At 40.1% G+C, this 26,663-nt stretch overlaps 1 protein-coding gene across 3 annotated transcripts in view; it reads left to right on the top strand.

Moving 5' to 3' along the window:
* Positions 1 to 929: 929 nt before the first annotated feature.
* SEPTIN7 (septin 7) overlaps positions 930 to 26,663 on the top strand; it is a 98,897-nt gene continuing 73,163 nt past the window's right edge. For 2 of the 3 annotated variants that reach the window (XM_060415027.1, XM_060415026.1), the window contains exon 1: positions 930 to 981. Coding sequence is in view for 1 of the 3 variants with exons in the window: in XM_060415024.1 (XP_060271007.1) it covers positions 1,202 to 1,420 (219 nt within the window). In the remaining 2 variants the exon portion in view is untranslated. Of the gene's footprint in view, positions 982 to 1,136; positions 1,421 to 26,663 lie in introns of those variants that run through there. The other variant, XM_060415024.1, reaches the window with a different exon arrangement.

Below are 26,663 nucleotides of genomic sequence, written 5' to 3'. Positions count from 1 at the left end.
CAACAGGCTGAGCCAATACGAGTGTGGTCGTGAAGAGTCCGCAGTGGAAGCTGCAGCAGTGGACCTCTTCGCTGTGCCAGGCCACTGGAAAGTGACAGCGCGAGGGCAATGTCGAGGTAACCAGGGCCTAACCTCACTTTTCATTCCGAACGTGAAGGAAACTGAGGAACCGGGGACGGATGGGGGTATAGACACCCGCCTCGAAGTATCTCTCCACTAGCATTCACATTACTGCCAGGCCAGTAAACCTGGAGCCAAGGCATACAGGCGACCCCTATCCAAAGCGTTGCCTCCCAGTCTGGCCTCTTTTAGTGGCACCTCTTTGCCTTACGCCAATTTCGTAAGTAAGCGCGGAGACCAACCCAGAGGCTCCTCCAGCTCCGAAACCTGACGTGAAAACGCGCGGGGCTGCACAAACGGCAGCCATCTTTGATTAGGGCAAAACCACACCCTCGCACCCCACGGGCCACTCCCTCTCAGCGTCCCCAGGCTTTTCACCCACTAACGTAAGGCGTTAACCTTAGCGGCGGTGTTGAAGAAACACGCACAGAAGCCTGACTATCCATGACCCCGGAGGTGCCAGATCTTCCAATGTTAACATGGCGGCTAAATCCGAACAGCAAAAGAGCGCTGACGCCAATGAAGTCATGCTCGAAAAACGAGCGAGTCGGCGGGGCAGCGATGAAGTAATCTCGCGAGATCGAAGCCAGCCTCCGCTCGGCCCGGAAGCCTCGTCTGAGGGGGCGGAGGGGCGGAGGAGGGAGCGGGAGTCCGGCGAGAACCAGTGGAGGAGTCCGCCCGCTGTTGCCTGCGTAAGCGGAGCAGCGACTCCGGGCGGCTACGCCGCGGAATCGGCGTAGGCGGCTTTGGAGAATCGGCGGGCTGCGCTGCGCCCGGGCTGGTCGCGGAGGGGGGAGGGGATGTCGGTCAGTGCGAGATCCGCTGCTGCTGAGGAGAGGAGCGTCAACAGCAGCACCATGGGTGAGTCTCAGCTTTGGGCCGTCGCGACTCGGGTCGGCGGCTCGGGACGCTGGGGGGCTCTGCGGCCCCCCGATCGGGTGGTGGTGGGGGAAACGCCCTGAGGCGAGGCGCGGCGCTGGGGCGAAAGCAGGTGAGGTGGGGGGCGACGGCGGGCCCGGGGCGCGGCGGTGGCGGCGGACCCGGGGGGAGGGGAGGCGGCGGCAGTGACAGTTTGAATTGAATGTGTGGAGAACCGAGGCGGCGGCATTTCCTGTGCCGCGGCGGGCGGGCCCGGGGAGTGGAGAGACGTGAGCCGCGGCCTCCGCCGCCGGACCCCGAGCAGGGTCTCCTTTGCCGGGCCTCCGGCTCCGCGGCCCTGCTTCTTCGCGTCGGCGGCCGCAACTCCCGCGGCGGAGCTCCCCTCGTGGGGGAGTGGGCCTGGCGAGGAGGGTGGGAATGTGTGTGCGCGTCCGGGTGAGGGTGCTGTGTGGGCCGGCCCCGGGAGGGCGGCGGCGGGGAGGGAGGAAGAGGGATGCACCAGGCTGAAGCTGTGGTGCAGGCGGCGGCGGCTGCTGCAGCGGCTCCAGCGACCGTGTCGCCTCCTTGCTCCCCCTCCCCGGCTCTGGGGCTTCCTTTCCCCAGGCGCGGCCCCGGAGGCCGGTGGATGGCGGGCAAAGCTTGAATAAGGAGGATGAGGAGCCTGGTTTGGGCTTAATTTTTAAGAAAAGGGGAAAAGAGAACGTTTAGTAAGGGCGCCCTCCGGAGGAGCCGAAGGGCTGGGAAGGGTCTTTGGAAAAGGGAGGGAGTTGGAGATACGGACTGGCGATGTTTAAGGAAATTAAGTTTTGAAAATATTTAAGTATTTTCATTTCTTCCCTTAAGAAGCCCTTTCATTTCCTTTTCTCCTCCACGTATTGGAAAAAGAACGAGGCCATTTCATTCACATTTTCCACTCCCGAGTTCCATTTCATACTGTGTATATAGTAGGAACTAGCAACTGAAATTTTTCTAACACGTTTCCATTTGCTGAGTTACATTTTGAGAGTGCACTGTTTCATATCTGGGTTGTGAGGTCCAGGTGTTTGTTTAGATACTGAATTAGTTTATTCTTGCGACTTTATTGTTCTAGTTCAACTGTGGTTTCTCTTGGTGTTGTTACTTTGATGAAATGGAAGGATATTTTTCTGAGTACCCTTGGTAATCGAAATCAACAGGTAATCTAGATTCTAAAGCATTTTATGTATTTTTTAAGGTGATGAGTAAAGTCAATTCCCTACCCTTTATAAAAACTTGTTTATAAGCAAGTTTAGAAGGGAAGTTTTTTGGCATTAGGTGCACAGGTAGAGATGAAGTTTATGAAATCCTGATAGACTGAAGGATACTGCCTTAGCAGTATATAAACAATTACCAGTCTAGTTAATGTTTCTTGTATCTCTTATTCCTCCAAATAGCAGGGGAAGGAGCAGGGAGGAGGGGGGAACGGGGGCAGGAAACAATCTTTCATCCCACCCAGCTGTTCAGTGGGTGGGGCTAGAGGAGATTGGGTTGAGTGGAACTATGAAATAAATGTGGAAGCTCCGTAGATGATTGTATGGTAGCATTGTGTCCTTCTGTGCTTGGACAGCATGACGGAGCCAGGTCTTCTCAATACAGTTGTTAAAAATATCACGTGCTCTTAGGCTCACAGAATTGAAGCTCATAACTGAAAAATTTATTGTGTGTTTATGGCAAGTAGATTTTAATTTGCAGAAACTATTACAATTGTGTAAAGTAAAAGTGTCTGGTTTCTGATTTTGATTTAGAGATATTCGATACATAACTACAGAAAAGGTAATTTATGTATCAGATACATATCAGTTACCAATAGCTTGTTTCAAAACTTTGTTATATAATTGATTCTTTGGATTTGCATATTTTCCCAAAGAAATAATCTTAAATAACTACATGTCAGGACTTCTGAGCTGTTCTGAGACAAGATAGGACCCCTGAAAGACCTTAGAGCAGTTGTAGAGGGTTAAAAATGACAATTCACATGGTAAAGAATCCTCCTGAGATAGGGAAGAGGAGGGTTCGATCCCAGGGTCAGGAATATCCCCAGGAGAAGGAAATGGCAATCCACTCCAGTATTCTTGCCTGGGAAATCCCATGGAAAGAGGAGCCTGGCGGGCTACAGTCCATGGGGTTGCAAAAGAGTTGGACATGGATTAGTGACTAAACAGCAACAAAAAATGATAAGGAGGAAGAGTTAGATTTCCAAGATCTCAATAATAGGGAGTGGTCAGATGAGTAGACCACTTGGTGTGAAGATAGTGGGTTAAGTTGGTTTCAGACTTTCTATAAATTGATGGTATATGTATTCACTATAGACTATTCTTGTATTTGCCAATAGAGTGTTATTGTCTAATTAAATTATCAGCTGAGAGCATGTTTCACATTTTAAGCTAGTAAACTATTAGCTTAAACTATTAGCTTCAGTTGTTGATTAGAAGTAGAAACTTAATTTAACATTTGTACATTTTACTAAATTTTGAGACAAAACTTTTATTTTTCTGTACAGAGTTTGGACTCTAAATGACAAGATCTATTGCACAATGAAACTGATGTATAAAAAATGTGTTTTTGAGGAGTAGAATTTTAAGGTAGTGTGATTATAAGTTAGGCTTGCCAGATGAGAGCACACTGTTAAATGTAGACCTACATTTGGTCTCTACAGCAGTGTTTTGCAGACTGTGAGTTGAGACAAGTGGATGTTGAAATCAGTTTTGTGGATTTCTACCAATACTTCACAAAGTAGTAAAGAAATAAAAAATAGCAGTACATTGTAAAAATTTGGAGTGGTAAATTTTGTTGTGTAAGTATTGTATATTGTGTTGAGACATAACTTTTTTTTTTTAATTGAGAACTGTGATCAAAAAAGTTTGTAAAAACACTTAGGGAGATGTGCAGTATGGATTGGTGAAGTTGAAGGTCTTTAAACTTTATGATAGAGGTCTTAGTGTGAGGATGTAAGGCTAAATGAAATTGTCTTATTTCTGATTAATTTGTTGTGTACTTTATGTAGCTGGTGTGGTTAGAAAGATCTGAGATCTACTTTTCCTTGAGAGGAGGTCATCTCCCACAGTTATATAGAAAGCAGGGTGGGTTGCAAAAGAAGATAGTATTATATCATTAAATGTCTCTGCTCTTGACTTTGAGGAGAAAAAAATGTTTTTGGTCTTGTCCTTTTGCATTATGGAAGATGTGGAGAGCCAGATTTTGAGCATGAGCTTGGGTAAAAGGGACCAAAAAGGCAGCTTGGTTAGCATTCAGCGTTGAAGGCCTTAGATGAGACACACAAAAGGTCCTTGTAATTCATACTTGGTGCAGTGTATCTCTACAGAGATAGGGATTACAGATAGGGATTTGAGTTCAAAGTGTTAATAATAACAAATATAGTATAAGGACTAAGAAAAAAGACTTTGGTGTCAGACAGACATGCAGTCAAATCCTGGCTTTGCCACTTACTAGATGTATAAGTCAATGATAGGTTTAGGTTACTGCTGCTCAAACAGTGTTATTTTATTTTTTTAAATTTCCAATTCACTATTAACTGACACAATTGTAAAGTACAAGTTATTGTAAGTTATTTTTACTAATGCAGATGAAATTTTAAAAGGCAAAAATACAAGCCCCAATTTTTAAAGATCCACTAGACATAAAGTTATTCTGGTATAAAAATTTTCATTTCTGTGTTCTACATTTGTACTTCTCTGGTGTAAACCATTGAACAATCAGACTGGTTCCTCTATAGACTATGCTTCGAATAGTTCTGGGTTAAACCATGGTGCAGTAACAAATAGACCTAAAAATCTTAGTGACAGTAGTTTAAAGATGAGGTCATGCCTGTCCTGAAGTTTGTGTATTTTATTTTAAGCAATGTTTTTTAATTTCAGAAGTACTTTGCAGATTGAGGAGAGTACATAAGTATCCTCTGAGGTTGGGAGTAAAGCCTAATCTTGCCTACTTTATTCTGAAGTGTATTTTAGGTATTTATGTGACATTTATTTTAGATATTCCTGTGACATTTGCATTTTATCTGTATTTGTTTGACTTGTATACAAATGAAACTCGCTCAGATGTGTCCAACTCTTTTGTGACTCCATGGACTGTTTTCCGCCAGGCTCCTCTGTCCATGGGATTCTCCATGCAGGAATACTGGAGTGGGTTGCCATTTTCCTTCTCCAGGGGATCTTCCAAACCCAGAGATTGAACCTGAGTCTCCTGCATTGCAAGCAGACTCGTTACCATCTGAGCCACCAGGGAAGACCCATATACAATATAAAGATAATCTCCCCCTCCTTCTTCCTCACCAGGGTGGGATTAAAAATTGACTTTACTGAAGATTTGTTAATTCTGTTGTTTTGTTTACCTCTGGGGCCACAACTAAGTACTTTTGATAGCTTCATTTGAGATGAGGCTCAGATCAGTGTTTCTCAGGCTGGGCAAGAGTGCAGTTTGGCGTTTTTAATTTGGAAGGAGTGGACTGTCTTGTGCATTGTACAATGTTGACCAGCATCCCTGGCCTCTACTAACTAGATACCAGTAGCAGTTCATCCTCCCCAGCGATGACAATGAAAAAAAATGTCTCCAGACATTGCCAAATGTCACCTGGGAGAGCCAGTTTGAGAACCACCATACTAGGTGATGAAGAACCCTTGAAAGATTATAGCAGATGGAGAAGAAAAAAAGTCTTTGTTAAACATCTGGTTTATAATTCTTCCTGCCACTTGGTATTTCTCAAACTTAGAAATCAGAATCACCTAGGTAGCTAGTGCTCATTTCACATGCTAGCAAGGTAATTCTCAAAATCCTTCAAGCTAGTATTCAGCAGTACCTGAATGGAGAAATTCCAGATGTACAAGCTGGGTTTAGAAAAGGCAAAGGAACCAGAGATCAAATTGCCAACATTCATTGGGTCTTAGAAAAGCAAGGGAATTCCAGAAAAACATCTGCTTTTGCTTCATTGATTATGCTGAATTCTTTGTGTGGATACTTTAAAATTCTTAAGAGATGGGAATAGCAGACCACCTTACCTGTCTCCCAAGAAACCTATTTGCAGGTTAATAAGCAACAGTTAAAACCAGTTATAGAATGACAGATTAGTTCAAAATTGGGAAATGGGTATGTCAAGTCTGTGTGTTGTCACCCTGCTTATTTAACTTGCATGCAGAGTACATTGTGCAAAATGCCTGGCTGGAATCAAGATTGCCAGGAGAAATATCAACAACCTCAGATATGCAGATGATACCCCTCTAATGGCAGAAAGTGAAGAGGAACAAAAGAGCCTCATGATGAAAGTGAAAAAGGAGAGTGAAAACCTGGCTTAAAATTCATAATTCAAAAAACTAAGATCATGGCATCTGGTCCCATCACTTCATGGCAAATAAATAGATGGGGGGAAAGTGGAAACAGTGACAGACTTTATTTTCTTGGGCTCCAAAATCATTGTGGGTGGTGACTGCAGCCATGAAATTAAAAGACTCTTGCTCCTTGGAAGAAAAACTATGACAAACCTAGACAGCATATTAAAAAGCAGAGATATCGCTTTATTGACAAAGGTCCATATAGTCAAAGTTGTGGTTTTTCTAGTAGTCCTGTGTGGATGTAAGAGTTGAACCATAAGGAAGTCTGTGCACCGAAGAATTGGTGCTTCCAAATTGTGGTGCTGGAGAAAACTCTTGCGAGTCCCTTGAATAGAGAGGAGTAGGTATCATTTCTTGAATAGGTAATTTAAAACATGAAATTGAGAGGCCTGTGGGACAGCTAAATGAGCATAGTAGAGTCTCAATAATGCCAGGAGAGACATCTAGGATGGAAAATAAACATTTTAAGGTTTTTGTAAATTTATTCATCTGTGCTTTGAATTTTTATGTTTAATAATTGAATGTCTATATTGAAGAAAAGCCATACTCTAGTTTGGTGAATAAATTTTTTTATATTTTTATAAGATTTGGTAGTTTTACTTTGGAGAGCAAACTTGAAGGAAATTAGAATAAAGTGATTTTTGTGAAACTTATGTGTTCTTCACAGCTAGACAGACTGAGGTTAATAATTTCTTAAATAGTACTAAAATGTCTAGTTATTAAAAATTTTTACTGGTACTTTCAAAGCAGTAGCTGTTTGAAACTGCTAGTATTTCTTTATATGAGTGACTTTTTTATTATATGTTTAAATTGTTCATTCAGAGTATAATCAGAGTTCTTCCTTTTTTGAGGAAGCTTTTGGTATATATTGTCAATCAGTTTTCGAAAATACTAGAAATATTTTGAGTGAGGTAATTATTTGTGCAAGAGGAGGCAAAATCTTCATAGCAATCTTAGTGCTTTCTGGTTATTCTATTATAATGACTAGGGTACTACCTCATTTGTTACATGTTTTTGGGTCTATACAAGGAAAATTTTTTTCAGTAACTAGTCTTACCTTAAAGCATCAACATTTTAAACCATTTTTAATTTTAAAAAGTTTAATAGGTATATTTAGTTCTTTGGTGATTAAATACATTAACCAAGAGGGGAAAAAAGCCACTAAATTATTAATATTTCAATCACTGAAGTTTGATTTGTTTTCTTAATTACATACTTTTTTTCATGGTTGTGATTAGTGGTATATTAGTGGTTAGTGGTTCTCAACCCTGGTTTATTAATCTATATATAGGTTATTTTAAGTATGTATATGGTGTTTCTAATATTGATATTCCAACTGTCTAGCCATTTTATTATTTCAAGATGTTCAGTTTCATTATTTTAGAACTATAAATAGTATGAAAAGAGTTATCCTTAATCCTCCTCTGCCTTCCCCAATTATTTTCCTAGGGCATTTGTTAGTTTAGTATCTTAAACTTGTTTTTAATTTATATTTTTCATATTATTGGAGAAAGGCATTTGTTATGTATAATCCATTTAGCTTCTCTACTTTCATAAGAATATACTGAACTTGTTAAAATCACTGTCAGGAATATTTGGTTTTGTGCTATGACTTATATATGGGACTGTTAAATAATGCAATATGAGAGTCATTTTTGTTTTTAAATTATACATAGTTTTTCACATTTTTGTGCTCTCAGGAATGTACCTAACTTCTCCTGTCCTTGAAGTTTGTAGCTGTTCAGCTTGCTGATAATAATCTTTGTATTTTAGCTGCTCGGTCATTATTTCCTGGTTCATTTCTTTATTGAAGTTCTGCTCTCTGTTAAGTATTGGGTTAGATTTCCATTTTAATTCCCAGCTACATTCTGTTTTTGTTTGTTTTTTTAATTAAAAAAACAACAACAACAACATGGCAGCCCAGATATGGTGACTAACAGGTCAGGCATGACAGCAAGATGGAAGCAGTGTCAGGTTTGGAAACACAATGCCATAGTTCCCTAGAGGCAGCTCTGAACTTACAGCTTGTATTTCATTTCTGCCTTAGCTAGTGCTTTTGTTGCAGGTAAGGGAACCCCTTCCAGGCCCCAAGAGTGGGCTCTTGTGTAACACTCGGAAACGAATGGTCCGAGGACACACGTGCTGACAAAGCAAGAGACTTTACTGGAAAAGGGCGCCCAGGGGGAGAGCAGAAGGGTGAAGAACCCCAGGAGAACTGCTCTGCTTCCTGGCTGTCAGTCTCAGGTTTTATGGTGATGGAATTAGGTTCCAGATTGTCTTTGGCCAGTCATTCTGACTCAAGAGTCCTTCCTGGTGGCCCTTCCATTGCTCAGCCAATATGGATGCCAGCAAGAAGTATTCTGGGAAGTTAATTCCCAGTTATATTTTGTACAGTGTATTCTGACAGCTGAGTGAAAAGGGAAGACATTTAAGTAGAAATGATTTTTGTTTTATGGATGTATAAAATAATGTGCAAATAGAAAACAACTAAGGAAACCAAAATACATACTCATTGTATAATTTGCAAAACCAAATTTGCTCTGAGTACAACTTGTAGTCTGGGTTCTGATTGCTGAGAAGGGCAAATTGAGTAAACATGAGAACTTGGCATGAAAGAATGAAATTGTTGCCATTTCCTTTTCTAGGGGATCTTCCCTACCCAGGAGTCAAACCTGGGTCTCCTGCATTGCAGGCAGATTCTTTATTAACTGAGCCACCAGGGAAGCCCCAATCTTAGAACTGTAGTCAATCCTGTCATGTTTTGTATTAGAATATAAAAGTTGATCTAATACAGAAAAGTAAGAGTTACTTAACCAGTTGCTTAATTCAGGTGTGAGCCTACAAAATGACTAGAATGACTTATCTGGTAAGTTATTGTTTTTTAGTCTTTAAGTTGTGCCCAACTCTGCAACCTCATGGACTGTGTAGCACACCAGGCTCCTCTGTCCTCTGTCTCCCAGAGTTTGCTCAAATTCATGTCCATTGAGTTGGTGGTGCTGTCTAACCATCTCATCTTCTGCCACCCCTTTCTCCTTTTGCCCTCAATCTTTCCCAGTATCAGGGTCTTTTCCAGAGTTGACTGTTCGCATCAAGTGGCCAAAGTATTGGAGCTTCAGCTTCAGCAACAGTCCTTCCAATAGGAACCACTCAGCGATTGATTTCCTTTAGGATTGACTGGTTTGATCTTGCAATCCAGGGAACTCTCAAGAGTCTTCTCCAGCACCACAGTTCAAAAGCATCAGTTCTTTGGTGCTCAGCCTTCTTATTGTCCAACTCTCACATCCATGCATGACTGCTGGAAAAATCATAGCTTTGACTGTGTGGACCTTTGTCGGCAAAGTGATGTCTCTGCTTTTTAATATGCTGTCTAGGTTTGTCGTAGCATTCTTTCCAAGGAGCAAGGATCTTAATTTCATGGCTGCATTCACCATCCACAGTGATTTTGGAGCCCACAAAATCAAATCTGTCCCTGCTTCCACTTTTTCCTCTTATATTTGCCATGGAGCGATAGGACCGTATACCATGATCTTAGTTTTTTTTTTTTTTTAATTTATCTGTTTTTAATTGAATGATAATTGCTTTACAGAATTTTGTTGTTTTCTATCAAACATCAACATGAATCAGCCAGATCTTAGTTTTTTTTAATGTTGAATTTCACAGCAGCGTTTTCATTCTCCTCTTTCACCCTCATCAGGAGACTCTTTAGTTCTTTTTCACTTTCTGCCATTAGAGTGAAGTCATCTGTGTACCTGAGGTTGTTGATATTTCTCCCGGCAATTTGGCAAGTAGACCCACGAAAAATACTTGTTTGTGTTTGATCATGGTGCTGTGCTGTTAAAAAGATAATTACACAGATGTTGTTCCCTTTTTTTTCACATTTCTGAAAGTTTGAAATAATCATAGACTTGCTGAAAAGTTGCAGCCTCTATCCTTTTGAAACTTAAGTATTTGGTGAACATGGAGGAAGTGCAAAGATAATACCAAAAACATGCATATACAGTGTTGTGAGATAAATAGGCCATCAACATTAGTACTGGCTAGGAACAAGTGAAAAGGGGAAAGTTTGATGCTTGATGGAGACACCTTTTACTTGAAATTATGTTGAAGGGTTTTGGCTAGGGCTTGGAGATTCCAGTGCTTTTTAATTGAAGGACGAGGGGATTCCGTTTAACTAGTGTCACTAGTGGATGCCATTTAACAAATTAAAATCTAACTAGGGTGAATAAAAGACTGTTCTCATTTCATTTAATGAATCTGTAATACAGATTGTTGTACTAAAATATTACTTTCATAAAATAATCGACCTATTGTAGAACTTTAAATATCTATTTATAATATAGCCTTCTAAGGTCCTTGTTTTTTAAAAAAAAAAAACAAACTTATTTCCTAGGCCCTACCAGAACATTCTAATTCCCTACTTCTAGGCTTAGGACCTAGGTAATTTAAAATTACCTTGTTTTTATCAAGCTTCCCAGATGTTTCTGATTATAGCCCGGTTTGGAAATCATTTAACTGCAAGATAACAGTCCAGAGGCCTTGATAATAGCTGTTGTCTATTGCACAACCACTGTAACAACTGTCGTTTATTGTGCTTATTGTATCTGAAGTGCCAAATATTTCAAGTATTTCATATATATCTTATGATAACCTCATAAATACGTTGTCCCAGTCTAAGGCTCAGAAAGGTTATGTAGCTTACCCATCCAGAGTATAGCTCCAAGTTACAGCAGGTACTAGATTTCAGATTTCTAGCTATATTTTTACAGTGGTCCACACAAAATCACTGCAGATGGTGATTGCAGCCATGAAATTAAAAGACACTTAGTCCTTGGAAGAAAAGTTATGACCAACCTAGATAGCATATTCAAAAGCAGAGACATTACTTTGCCGACTAAGGTCCATCTAGTCAAGGCTATGGTTTTCCAGTGGTCATGTATGGATGTGAAGAAGGCTGAGCTCCGAAGAATTGATGCTTTTGAACTGTGGTATTGGAGAAGACTCTTGAGAGTCCCTTGGACTGCAAGGAGATCCAGCCAGTCCATTCTGAAGGAGATCAACCTGGCATTTCTTTGGAAGGAATGATGCTAAAGCTGAAACTCCAGTACTTTGGCCACCTCATGCGAAGAGTTGACTCATTGGAAAAGACTCTGATGCTGGGAGGGATTGGGGGCAGGAGGAGAAGGGGACAACAGAGGATGAGATGGCTGGATGGCATCACTGACTCGAGGGATGTGGGTCTGAGTGAACTCCGGGAGTTGGTGATGGACAGGGAGGCCTGGTGTGCTGCAATTCATGGGGTTGCAAAGAGTCGGACACAACTGAGCGACTGAACTGAACTGAACACCCTTATCTATGGAGGATACATTACAAGGTCCTCAGTGGATGCTTGAAACCACAGATAGTAATACTGAACCCTGTCTGTACTGTTTTTTTCTATACATACATACATACTTAGGATAAAGTTAAACTTATAAATTAGACACAGTAAGAAATGGACAATAGCTAATAATAAAGCAGAACAATTGTAACAATATACTGTAATAATGGTGGTTATAAAAATGTGATCTCTCTCTCAAGTTCAACTCTGCCAGAAATGTGGCAGTGGCTTCTTCATTGGCAGACTCAGCCTCTCCAACAATTTTTACATTTTTCAGTTGAAATCTATTCTTGAGTCTATGTAACCATTTCATATTGGAGTAAATGGCTTGGTGTCATTTTAGGGGATCCCTTGCTTGCTAAAGTTGTCATACAGGCTGCATGCTTTCTGATGTGACCTGTTGCCATCATTTGTAACATGTTTTATGTTCATGTCTTCCACCCATAGATTTAATGCCTTTTCCATCCTGACTTTTCCATTTATCTTGCACTATGACTTTTCCTTTTCCATTTATCAGGCACTGTTGCAGTTTGAAGTGTATCAGCAAACGTAGCATAAATTTTTTTTCCTCTTTTTCAATTTCATGGATAGAAGATTCCTTTTAAGGTACAATTTCTTTTTCCTTATTAAATCAAGACCTTCACTTTTCGTTTATGGAAAGTACTTTATAGCTTCTCTTTCATATATGCAAATTGCCAGAATTTCAACTCTTGTTCTTTGGGGCCATTATTAAGTAAAATTATGAAGTGAGGGTTACTTGAACACAAGCATTGCAATATCATAACGGGTGATCTGGTTATACTGAGAAGGCTAAGTGACCAATGGGCAGGATATACAGAACAGAGGGATGAGTCACATCATAGGCTGGACAGAGCAGGACAGCACAGGAAGGTGTGAGATGTCATCATGCTATTCAGAACAACACGCAATTTAAAACTGATGAATTGCTTATTTCTGGAATTTTCCATTTAATATTTTCAGACCACAGTTAACAGCTGGTAGCTGAAACCTTGGAAAGCAAAACTTGAGGTGAAGGGGGACTCTTATTGATGTACGATTATCTTATATATTTTTTAATTAAAAACTTGGGTAGTCATTTTAGGGTCTCTTTGCTTGGCTTTTTCCTTCTATTTAGATCAAATCATGTTTTGTATTCTTTCTTTGCTTATGCTGTTCTTACCTATCTTGAAGTCACATCCATCCATTAACGAAGGCCCACCTCAAAACTACTCATTCTGGGAAGCTTTTTCCATCTTTGATCCTTTCCCTAACTTAAACTCCTTGAAGACTACTCTCCTAGTAGGTAACAGCATTGTCAATTTGTAAAAATATATTTTCAGTTACTATTTATGCTAATATTACAAATATTGTGGGGGGTGTAGTTAGTTGCAGTATTGTGATGGGTAGCATGCTTTTCTGAGCCCTTTGCTGATCTCTGGCATTACTACGTATTGTACTGCTCTTGAGTAGAATGTTGTTTGTGCGTGTGTGTGTGTGTGTGTGTGTGTGTGTGTGTGGTTAGCAGAAACACAAGAGAACAAATCCATACTTTTATTTGTTTGCTTTTCAATGAGTTTAAATCCTCAAAGGGTACAGCATCACAGAGTCTGTGTCCAGCGGCCTTAGCAAGAAGGCTGCTTCGGAATTTGGCACAAACCATGCCACTGTTTACCTGAGCATGAGTTGTCTTTCCCCAGATTACTCTGGTTTTGTTCGGTTTGCTGCCAAGAGTTACTGTGGTGTTCTTTGCTTTGTATACATAAGTACGTCTCTTGCCTAGATAGAATTCAGTTTCATCTCAAGCATATATACCTTTGATTTTCAGGAGAGCTGTGTACTCCCTCTTGGTTCCATAGACCCCGCTTATAGCCAGCAAAAGTGGCCTTGGGCCACAGCCTTCCAGACATATTTGTTGTTTTAGAAGTCCTGTTCCCAGCAGGCCTCCACAGGGTCCAAGATGGCTGAAAGAGAGACCATTATTTTTATAATGGAATAAATTAACAGACCTAGGTTATGGAAAAAGTTAGAATTTTCTGTTTTGAGGTTTCAGATTACTTTGGCTGCTTCAGTAGCTCTACAAGGCAGGCTTTTCAAATCTTCTGTTGTAGAGTAAATTTATAAACATACAGCAACATTTATCATAATAAATTAGTAATTTCAGCAGTAATGTAATTTAGTTTGCAGTACAATTTTTTAACTAGTATTTTCTTAGAACTTTGTTAGTCTGCTAGGACTGCCATTACAGAAAACCACCGATGAGGTGGCTTAAACAACAGACATTTGTTTCCTCACAGTTCTGGAGGCTGGAAGTCCAGTATTAAGGTGCTAGCAGATTTGGTATCTGAGAAGGGTCTTCCTGAATTACATATGGCCACCTTCTGTCTGTGTCCTCACGTGGCCTTTGTGCATCCTCTAGAGGAGAAAGGGTTATCTCCAGTGTGTCTTCCTCTTCTTGTAAGGATACTGGCTCCACATGATGGGCCCTACTCTTATGACCTCCTTTAACCTTAGTTACCCCCCTTAAGGCCCTATCTCCCAGATACAATTACATTGGGATTAGGGCTTCATCATAAGAGTTTTGGGTGTATGCAGTTTGGCCTGTAACAGGAATTGAATTTCTGTTTTCCTGTGTATGGTGGTGTACTAGCTATAGAAATTTTTTTAAAAAATCAGATAATAAATTCTTTGTTTCTACACCTTTTTATTAGGCAAGTAATGTTAAGATGAATATCAGTTGAACATTTTATGAGTCATGGGAATCAGTATTTTGGCAGGAAATGGCTTTAAAATCTTTTAGAAGCTGGCTTGAGAGGTATATGCTTGAAATAATTTGAACTCTTTGCTAAAACTGTGTTATGTACAGAATGCATATATATCATGAGTACACAAGGTACAGTAGTGACTGATTAAAATGGACCAAAGTAAATCCTTTAAAAATTTTGCCTATGTTATTAAAACTTGCTTTTTTCATCCTTCTATTTTCACAAGATCTCAAGATGGGAAGATGTATTGTCATTTAACCTAATTATGCAAATAATACTCTTACTTCCCCCTGCAACATGCCTGTGACTGTAACTCTGACTAGTATTATAGCCACAAGCATATATGGCTGTTAAGCACTTGAAATATTGCTAGTCTGAATTGACATTTGGTATAAGTGAAAATGCACAGAGGATTTTGCAAAGACTTAAGGAATATAAAATATCTAATTCATTTTTATATTGATTACATGTGGAAATAATGTCTTGGATATATTGAGTTAAAGAAAAAATTTATTATTACAATGGAGTTTTTGTTGTTCAATTGCTAAGTTGTGTCTGACTCTTTGTGACATTATGGACTGCAGCACACCAGACTTCCATGTCCTTCACTATCTTCTGGAGTTTGCTCAGGCTCATTTCCATTGGTGATGCCGTCCAATTGAGTTTACTTATTTGTTTTTACTTTTTTAAATGTGGCTTCTAGAAAATTTAAAATTGCATATATGACTTGTGTTATATTTCTAACAAACAGAGCTGATTTAGTCTGTTAAACTCAGCTGCCTTCTCAGATAACACATTTCATCTTTGAATAGATGTCACTATTAATTTTTTTCTTCCTATTTTTATATGTATCGGTCTTTGATATTTGCATTCAGATATTCTCATTTACTCCCTAGGACCAAAAAGATAAGTCTGATTTATCTTTTTAATATTATTGCTTTGTAGCTTGAAGACAGCTATCTTTATTTGTGACTTTAGTCTTTCCATTTTCTTTAACAGCATTTATATGGTAGAGAGTCATATCCCTCCAGCCAATTTTACTCCTCTTTGAACTTCATTTGGTACATAACCCTGCTAATACCAGGACTGAAATGAATATCTTGTGATCTTAAAATTGCAGATTGAATCTATCTTTTGTGACCTTCTACGTGCTATATAAATCTGTTAATGAGGCATAAAGTTAAGTTACCTTTTAGGGAAACCTTAATTCTTATACTGACATAGAGAGTATACTGTCAACTCAGATGTCTCTACCTTTTCCCCTTGTGCTGCCAGTATTTTACCTTGCTTCTTCAGGATTTTTTTTGTTTCTTAATTAGACGTACTTGATTGAGTGGGTGAAATGTGTCCCTCCTCCTCATTTGCAGTCCCATTTTATAGTTGTGTCCTTAACTGAAACTTTATCCTTTAGATTGTGGTTTGAGGGTGGGAAAAAGGGCACAATTGGATCCATATATTTCTGTAGCAGATTTCATTTGGGTTCTGAATGTGTCATATAAAGTATTTATTAACTTTTTCAGCTTTTATCATGTGTATACTTAAAGTGTATCTTTTGTTTTCATCACAATATTAAATAATGTCCAGTTCAGTTGCTCAGTTGTGTCCGACTCTCTATGACTCCATGGACTGCAGCATGGCAGGCCTCCCTGTCCATCACCAACTCCTGGAGTTTACTCAAACTCGTGAGTTGGTGATGCCATCCAACCATCTAATCCTCTGTTGTCCCCTTCTCCTCCTGCCTTCAATCTTTCCCAGCATCTGGGCTTAATTAAGGATGGAGTCTTGTGGTATATAATTTTTCTGAAGTTGATATACAACTAATCAGCTATTAATTCATCTTATTTTATTAGTCCTCCAGGTTTTATTTCTCTGCCTTGCCCCTGTTCACATCATGATTAAAATCTTGTCTGAATTACCTCGTATAATTTCTTTCTTTGCAGTCTAATGAATATGTCAGAAATGGAAAATAAGATCTGATTGATAAAGAAGAAAAACCCACACTAACTTGTGAATAACATTTGCTTTCTGTTTGATTTTTTTTTTTAAATGAAAATGCTTTAGGTTTCTTAATAATAACTTTGGAAAATAGAAATAATATAAAAGTGAATTACCCCCAAATCCAGTTAGCAAAATATAACCAGTATTAAAATTTGTATGTATCTTCTTTTTGGCTTTTTTCTTTGTCAGCTTAAAAAATTTTGATAGTGGTGCATGGTTACTTTTCTCTTGGGTAAATAGTTAGCCTAAGTTATAGGTAGGTGTACATGTACCTTCTTAAGAAATTGCTAAACCATTTTGTAACATAAATGTTAACATTTATGTTCCCATCAAGAGTTTGTAAAAATTTTTAGTAGTTTCACATACTAACTCCTGGGATGGCCACCCTTACTAATTTTAGCCATTCTAGTGGAATAACTAGTGGATAAAACATTGTGATTATAATTGTGATTTTGCTAATGAGTAATGTCTTCCACTGGAGAAGGAAATGGCAAAGCACTTCAGTATTCTTGCCTTGAGAACCCAATGTATGAAAAGGCAAAATGATAGGATACTGAAAGAGGAATTCCCCAGGTCGGTAGGTGCCCAAGATGCTACTGGAGATCAGTGGAGAAATAGCTCCAGAAAGAATGAAGGGATGGAGCCAAAGCTAAAACAATACCCAGTTGTGTATGTGACTGGTGATAGAAGAAAGGTCTCATGCTATAAAGAGCAATATTGCATAGGAACTTGGAATGTTAGATCTATGAATCAAGGCAAATTGGAAGTGGTCAAACAGGAGATGGTGAGAGTGAATGTCGACGTTTTAGGAATCAGCTAACTAAAACGGACTGGAATGGGTGAATTTAACTCAGATGACCATTATGTCTACTACTGTGGGCAGGAATCCCTTAGAAGAAATGGAGTAGCCATCATGGTCAACAGAAGAGTCCGAAATGCAGTGGTTGGATGCAATCTCGAACACGACGGAATGATCTCTGTTTGTTTCCAAGGCAAACCATTCAATATCACGGTAATCCAGGTCTATGCCCCAACCAGTAATGCTGAAGAAGCTGAAGTTGAATGGTTCTATGAAGACCTACAAGGCCTTTTAGCCAAAAAAGATGTCCTTTTCATTATAGGGGATTGGAATACAAAAGTAAGAAGTCAAGAAACACCTGGAGTAATAGGCAGATTTGGCCTTGGAATATGGAATGAAGCAGGGCAAAGGCTAAGAGTTTTGCCGAGAGAATGCACTGGTCATAGCAAACACCCTCTTCCAACAAGACAAGAGAAGACTCTACACATGGACATCACCAGATGGTCAAAACCAAAATCAGATTGATTATATTCTTTGCAGTCAAAGATGGAAAAGCTCTATACAGTCAGCAAAAACAAGACCAGCAGCTGACTGGCTCAGATCATGAACTCCTTATTGCCAGATTCAGATTTAAATTGAAGAAAGTGGAGAAAACCACTAGACCATTCAGGTATGACCTAAATCAAATCCCTTATGATTATACAGTGGAAGTGAGGAATAGAGTTAAGGGACTAGATCTGATAGAGTGCCTGATGAACTATGGACGGAGGTTTGTGACATTGTGCAGGAGACAGGGATCAAGACCATCCCCATGGAAAAGAAATGCAAAAAGCAAAATTGCTGTCTGAGGAGGCCTTACAGATAGCTGTGAAAAGAAGAGAAGCTAAAAGCAAAGGAGAAAGGAAAGATAGAAGCACCTGAATGCAGAATTCCAAAGCATAGCAAGAAGAGATAAGAAAGCCTTCCTCAGCAATCAATGCAAAGAAATAGAGGGAAAAAACAGAATGGGAAAGACTAGAGATCTCTTTAAGAAAATTAGAGATACCAAGGGAACATTTCATGCAAAGATGGGCTCGATAAAGGACGGAAATGGTATGGACCTACAGAAGCAGAAAATATTAAGAAGAGATGGCAAGAAAACAGAGAAGAACTACACAGAAAAGATCTTCACGACCACAATGGTGTGATCACTCACCTAGAGCCAGACATCCTGGAATGTGAAGTCAAGTGGACCTCAGAAAGCATCACTAGGAAGAAAGCTAGTGGAGGTGATGGAATTCCAGTGGAGCAATTTCAAATCCTGAAGGATGATGCTGTGAAAGTGCTGCACTCATATGCCACCAAATTTGGAAAATTCGGCAGTGGCCACGGGACTGGAAAAGGTCAGTTTTCATTCCAATCCCAAAGAAAGGCAATGCCAAAGAATGCTCAAACTACCGCACAATTGCACTCATCTCACACGCTAGTAAAGTAATACTTAAAATTCTCCAAGCCAGGCTTCAGCAATATGTGAACCATGAACTTCCTGATGTTCAAGCTGGTTTTAAAAAAGGCAGAGGAACCAGAGATCAAATTGCCAACATCCACTGGATCATTGAAAAAGCAAGAGAATTCCAGAAAAACATCTATTTCTGCTTTATTGGCTATGCCAAAGCCTTTGATTGTGTGGACCACAATAAACTGTGGAAAATTCTGACAGAGATGGGAATACCAGACCACCTGACCTGCCTCTTGAGAAACCTATATGCTGGTCAGGAAGCAACAGGTAGAACTGGACATGGAACAGCAGGCTGGTTCCAAATAGGAAAAGGAGTACATCAAGGCTGTATATTGTCACCCTGCTTATTTAACTTCTATGCAGAGTACATCATAAGAAATGCTGGACTGGAAGAAGCACAAGCTGGAATCAGGATTGCCAGGAGAAATCTCAGTAACCTCAGATATGCAGATGACACCACCCTTACGGCAGAAAGGGAAAAGGAACTAAAAAGCCTCTTGATGAAAGTGAAAGAGGAGAGTGAAAAAGTTGGCTTAAAGCTCAACATACAGAAAATGAAGATCGTAGCATCTGGTCCCATCACTTCATGGGAAATAGATGGGGAAACAATGGAAACAATGGCTGACTTTATTTTTCTGGGCTCCAAAATCACTGCAGATGGTGATTGCAGCCATGAAATTAAAAGACAATTACTCCTTGGAAGGAAAGTTATGACCAACCTAGATAGCATATTCAAAAGCAAAGACGTTACTTTGCCAACAAAGGTCCGTCTAATCAAGGCTATGGTTTTTCCATGGTCATGTATGGATGTGAGAGTTGGACTGTGAAGAAAGCTGAGCGCCGAAGAATTGATGCTTTTGAACTGTGGTATTGGAGAAGACTCTTGAGAGTCCCTTGGACTGCAAGGAGATCCAACCAGTCCATTCTGAAGGAGATCAGCCCTGGCTGTTTTTGGAAGGAATGATGGCTAAAGCTGAAACTCCAGTACTTTGACCACCTCATGCGAAGAGTTGACTCATTGGAAAAGACTCTGATGCTGGGAGGGATTGGAGGCAGGAGGAGAAGGGGACGACAGAGGATGAGATGGCTGGATGGCATCACCGACTTGATGGACGTGAGTCTGAGTGAACTCCGGGAGTTGGTGATGGACAGGGAGGCCTGGCGTGCTGTGACTCATGGGGTCGCAAAGAGTCGGACATGACTGGGCGACTGAACTGAATTAAATGATGTTGAGGATCTTATCATGTGCTTGTTTGCCATCTGTATGTCTTTGATGGTCTGTTGAAATATTTGGTCCATTTTTAAGTTGTATTGTCTAATGAGTGGTATATTTTAGATACTAGTTCTTTGTTGCATTATGCAAATAACTTATTTCTCATCATATCTTTATCTACTATCAATAATTCTTATCTGCCACAAATATTGCTGTACTGCTTTCCTTAGTAATGATTTTCTGGGGTTATTTTGGCTGCTCTGCATGGTTTGCAGGATCTTAGTTCCCTGACCAGGGATGAACCCATGGAATTCTTTTATAAGAAATAATTGTTCTGTCTCACACATTCATTCATTCAGTTATTTATTAATACTGTAGGACACATAAATATTAATTTTGTCATTGTTTATTGCTCAGATTATCCTGAATCTGACTATTGGAAGCTCTTTGCTGTTAGCTCGTATTCATCTTTCAACATGCCTCATCATTTGTTTTGGAGCACTTCTTTATTTTCTGGTTTGTCTTTTATTTTTCTTCCTCAGGCCTGGAATTGATCATTTTTCAAGAAGTTCGGGTTCCTTTTATCTCAGAATAGTGTTTAGAAGCCAAGGTCTCAGGTCTAAAAGTGCTAGTTGCTCCTACTTCTAGGTGTTTTGAACAAATAGATCTAAGAACTTGTATTTTTTGACCTATCTCTGTGTAAATATATTTGTTCATATATATTAAAAACTGTGAATTCATACTGATAAGCCAGTTTTAATCTACTGACACCAGATTCAGTCTAGCCTTTCTTTTTTCCTTATTTGTAACTCCTTTTTCCAGCAGTGGAAAACTTGGCTCTTATCTACAATTTATTTATTATTTGTTCAGTTCTGGTATACATGTAAATGTAATTTCAGAATTACTATTATAAATATATTTACTTCCTAGAGTGTGGTATTGTGTACACCTCTTTTTGTCTTTAGTCTCATACTGTATAGGCACCATACTGGTGTCCAATGTTCTGTTCTTACCTGTTTTGTTCATTGCTGTTATGTTGCTCATTTGAAATATAGTTTTGTTACTGCTTCTTATCCATTTTGAGTCCTTCTCACATTCTGGCAGGTTTTGGTTCTTTTTTTCATTGGGATATACGAAATGTTGTTCAGTTGCTAGCTCATGTCTGAGTCTTTGTGACCCCATGAACTGTAGCTCACCAGGCTTCTCTGTCCTCCACTATGTCTGGCAGTTTGATCAGATTCATGTCTGTTCAGTTGGTGAGGCTATCTAACTATCTTGTCTTCTGCTGCCCCCTTCTTCTTTTGCCTTTAGTCTTTCCCAGCATCAGGGTCTTTTCCAGTGATCAGCTCTTCGCATCAGGTGGCCAAAGTATTGGAGCTTCAGCTAAGCCTCAGTCCATCCAATGAACATTCAAGGTTGATTTCCTTTAGAATTGATTACTTTGATCTCCTTGCTGTCCAAGGGACTCTCAAGAGTTTTCTCCAGCACCACAATTTGAAAGCATCAGTTCTTAGATGCTCAGCCTTCTTTATGGTCCAGCACTCATATCCACACATGGAAAAAAGCTATGGAAAAACCATAGCTTTGACTGTATGAACCTTTGTTGGCCAAGTATTACATCTCTTCTTTTTTATACGCTGTCTAGGTTTGTCGTAGCTTTACTTCCAAGGAGCAAGTGTCTTTTAATTTCATGGCTGCAGTCACCATCTGCAGTGATTTTGGAGGCCAAGAAAATAAAGTCTGTCACTGTTACTCCATTTTTGCCCAATCTGTGGCTTCCCAGGAGGTGATATTGGTAAAGAACTTGCCTGCTAGTGCAGGAGACATAAGTGATAAGAGTTTGATCCATGGGTCAAGAAGATACCCTGGAGAAGGAAATGGTAACCCACTCCAGTATTCTTGCCTGGAGAATCCCACTGACAGGGAAGCCTTGCAGGGCTACTACAGTTCATGGGGTTGCAAAGAGTCAGACATGACTGAAGTGACTTAGCACGTACACATTTGCCAAGAAATGATAGGACCAGATGATCTTCATTTTTTGAATATTGAGTTTGAAGTTAGCATTTTCACTCTCCTCTTTCACCTTCATCAAGAGGCTCTTTAGTTCCTCTTTGGTTCCTATCATTAGAGTGGTATTACGTGCATATCTGCGGAGAAAGCAATAGCACCCCACTTCAGTACTCTTGCATGGAAAATCCCATGGATGGAGGAGCCTGGTAGGCTGCACTCTATGAGGTCTCTAAGAGTCGGACACAACTGAGTGACTTCACTTTCACTTTTCACTTTCATGCATTGGAGAAGGCAATGGCAACCCACTCCAGTGTTCTTGCCTGGAGAATCCCGGGATGGGGGAGCCTGGTGGGCTGCCGTCTATCGGTCGCACAGAGTCGGACACAACTGAAGCGATTTTGCAGCAGCAGCGGCAGCCTGTGCATATCTGAGGTTGTTGATATTTCTCCCGGCAATCTTGATTCCAGCTTGTGATTCACCCAGCCAGGCATTTTAGATGATGTACTCTGCATATAAGTTAAGTAAGCAGGATGGCAGTATACAGCCTTTATGTACTCCCTCCTACCATCTTGCTGGGGCTTCTCCTTTGCCCTTGGACGTGGGGTATCTTTTTTTGGTGGGATCCAGCATTCTCCTGTTGATAGTTGTTCAGCAGTGAGTTGTATTTGTAGTTCTCACAATAGTTAGAACTGGACTTAGAATGACAGAAATAGAGGAAAACAATAGAATGGGAAAGACTAGAGATCTCTTCAAGAAAATTAGAGTTACCTAGGGAAGATTTCATGCAAAGATGGGCACAATAAAAGGACAGAAATGGTATGGACCTAACAGAAGCAGAAGATATTAAGAAGAGGTGGCAGGAATACACAGAGAACTGTACGAAAAAGATCTTCATGACCCAGATAATGACGATGGTGTGATCACTTACTTAGAGGCAGACATCCTGGAATGTGAAGTCAAGTGGGCCTTAAAGCATTACTGTGAACAAAGCCACTGGAGGTGATGGAATTCCAGTTGAGCTATTTAAAATCCTAAAAGATGATGCTGTGAAAGTGCTGCACTCAATATGCCAGCAAATTTGGAAAACTCAGCAGGGGACTCAGAACTGGAAAAGGTCAGTTTTTATTCCAATCCCAAAGAAAGGCAATGCCAAAGAATGCTCGGCATTCAACTACTGCACAGTTGCACTCGTCTCACACACTAGCAAAGTAATGCTCAAAGTTCTCCAAGCCAGGCTTCAACAGTATGTGGACTGTGAACTTCAGATGTTCAAGTTGGTTTTCGAAAAGGCAGAGGAACCAGAGATCAAATTGCCAACATCTGTTGGATCATGGAAAAAGCAGGAGAGTTCCAGAAAAACATCTACAAGCTGGAAAATTCTTAAAGAGATGGGCATACCAGACAATGTGACCTGCCTCCTGAGAAATTTGTATGCAAGTCAAGAAGCAACAGTTAGAACTGTACATGGAACAACAGACTGATTCCAAATTGGGAAAGGAGTATGTCAAGGCTGTATACTATCACTCTGCTTATTTAACTTATATGCAGAGTACACCATGAGAAATGCTGGGCTGGAGGAAGCACAAGATCGCCGGGAGAAATATCAATAAGCTCGGATATGCAGGTGACACCACCCTTATGGCAGAAAGCGAAGAAGAACTAAAGAGCCTGTTGATGAAAGTGAAAGAGGAAAGTGAAAAAGTTGGCTTAAAACTCAACATTCCAGAAAACTAAGATCATGGCATCCGGTCCCATCACTTTCACGGCAAATAGATGGGGGAAATAATGGAAACAGTGACTGATTTTATTTTATTTTTTGGACTCCAGAATCACTGCAGATGGTGATTGCAGCCATGAAATTAAAAGACGCTTACTCCTTGGAAGACAAGCTATGACCAACCTAGACAGCATATTGAAAAACAGAGACATTACTTTGCCAACAAAGGTCCATCTAGTCAAAGCAATGGCTTTCCCAGTAGTCATGTATGGATGTGAGAGTTGGACTGTAAAGAAAGGTGAGCGCTGAAGAATTGATGGTTTTGAACTGTGGTGTTGAAGAAGACTCTTGAGAGTCCCTTGGACTTCAAGGAGATCCAACCAGTCCATCCTAAAGGCATTCACTCCTGAATGTTCATTGGAAGGACTGATGCTGAAGCTGAAGCTCCAATATTATGGCCACTTGATATAAAGAAGTAACTTGTGGTAAAGACCCTGAAGCTGGGAACGATTGAAGGCAGGAGGAGAAGGGGATGACAGAAGATGAGACTGTTGGATGGCATCACTGGCTCTATGGACATGAGTTTGAGTAAGCTCCAGGAGTCGGTGATGGACAGGGAAACCTGGCATGTCACAGTCCATGGGGTCGCAAAGAGTCGGACACAACTGAGCGACTGAACTGAACTGTATGGTAGTTTGAATATTATTTGGCACTGCGTTTCTTTAGGATTGGAGTGAAAACTGGCTTTGCCATTCCTTTGGGCATTGCTGAGTTTTCCAAATTTGCTGACATATTGAGTGCAGCCCTTTAACAGCATCATCTTTTAGGATTTTAAATAGCTCTTTTGGAATTCCGTCACTTCCACTAGCTTTGTTTGTAGTAACGTTCTTAAGGCCCACTTGACTTGACACTCTGTGATGTCCAACTAGGTAAAACATTACTGTGGTATTAATCGTCAGTTCTGTAAAACAGTATGTCTGGAAATGTCCCTTCCATGTCTTATCTCTTTTACACTTTTACCCATCTCATTTTCCTTTTCTACCATTTAACCACCCGTCTGTTTGGGTGACCAATCTTAATAGTTTCTTTCTTAGTTTTTAATTTCTTCCTATCATCTTCACAGATAAGAAGATACATGTAGGAAAACAGATATAAAAATTATATTGAGTTGGCCAAAAAGTTCTTTTGGGTTTTTCTGTAAGCTGTTACAGGAAAATGCAAACAAACTTTTTGGCCAACCCAATATATGAAAAGTAGTGTATTATAGACACTACATACTTGATTTTCTGACAGCTTTATTAAGATACAATTCACATGCTGTAAAATTCATCCCTTTAAATTGAACAATTCTGTGATTTTTAGTATATTAACAGAGTTGTACAACCATCGTTATGTCTTATTTGAGGACATTTTCATCAACCCCAATGAAACCGTGTATATTAACAGTTACTCCCGCTCCCTCCCATTCCCAGGTCTTGACAGCAGCTAATCTACTTCCCATCTCTATAGAATTTCCTATTCTGAGCATTTCATATAAATGAAATCATAGAATATTTTTTTGTAATTAGCTTCTTTGACTTACCATGTTGTTTTAAGGTTCAACCATATTGTAGCATCCATCAATACTTCATACCTTTTTATTATTAAATATTTTATTGCGTGGCTGTTCATGTACATATGTTGTCAGTCGTGTTTGACTCTTTGAGACCCTAAGGACTGCAGCCTACCAGGCTGACTTGTCTATGGAATTTTGCAGACACGAATACCGGAGTGGGTCGCCATTTCCTCCTCCAGGGGATCTTACAGCCCCAGGGATTGAACCAGTGTCTCTTAACATCTCTTTCATTGGCAGGTGGGTTCTTTACCACCAGCACCACCTGGGAAGCCCCGTTAGCCATTAGAGAATTGCAAGAAAACAACAGTGATACTATCACTCCAACAGTGATAGTTTAAAGGGACAGACTAATAACAAGTGTGAACATGGATGTGCAGAAACTGAACCCCTCTCACATTACTGGGGGGAATGTAAATGTCACAGCTGCTTCAGCAAACAGTTTGGCAGTTTCTCAGAAAGTTACCCTAAGATGCAGCAATTACATCCCTACGTATATATATCCAAAAGAGGAAACATAAGTCCATATGAAAACATTGTGAATCTGTAAACAAAATTATGTGTTATTTATACAGTAAGGCTTCCCTGGTGGCTCAGTGGTAAAAGAATCTGCCTGACAGTGTAGTATTCTTGCCCAAAGAATCCCATGAACAGAGGAGCTTGGCAGGCAGAGTTGAATGTGACTGAAGTGACTTAGCATGCAAGCACACAATGGCTAATGATGCTCAACATCTTTATATGTGCCTGTTGGCAATTTGTATATCTTTGGTGGAAAAACCAAAGTGTTAGTTGCTCAGTCGTGTCTGACTCTGTGACTCCATGGACTGTAGCCTGCCATGTTCCTCTGTCCATGGGATTCTCTAAGCAAGAATACTGGAGTGGGTTCCCATTCCCTTCTCCATGAGATCTTCATGACCCGGGGATCGAACCCTGGTGTCCCAAATTGTAGGCAGATTCTTTACCATCTGAACCATCAGGGAAGCCCATCTTCTGTGGGGCAATGTTTACTGAAGTGCTGTGCCCAATTTTTAGTTAGGTTATTTATCTTTTCATTTATTGCTCTGGAGATTACCTTTAATAACTTACAACATTATAATTTGGGTTACTACCAGCTTAGTTTCAGTAAAATACAGTAGTCTTGCTCCTGTACTTTTCATTTCCTTTTACCTCCTTTGTGCTCCTAGTGTCATACAAATTACTTCTTTCTGGTTTATAAACCCCAAAACAAAATTTAATAATTATTACTTTGTAATTTCAGTCACTCAGTTGTGTCCGACTCTTTGTGACTCCATGGACTGCAGCACGCCAGGTTTCC

This window comes from Ovis aries, chromosome 4 (assembly GCF_016772045.2).
Source record: "Ovis aries strain OAR_USU_Benz2616 breed Rambouillet chromosome 4, ARS-UI_Ramb_v3.0, whole genome shotgun sequence".
Lineage (NCBI taxonomy): Eukaryota > Metazoa > Chordata > Mammalia > Artiodactyla > Bovidae > Ovis > Ovis aries.
This window is presented reverse-complemented; position numbering and strand designations above follow the sequence as displayed.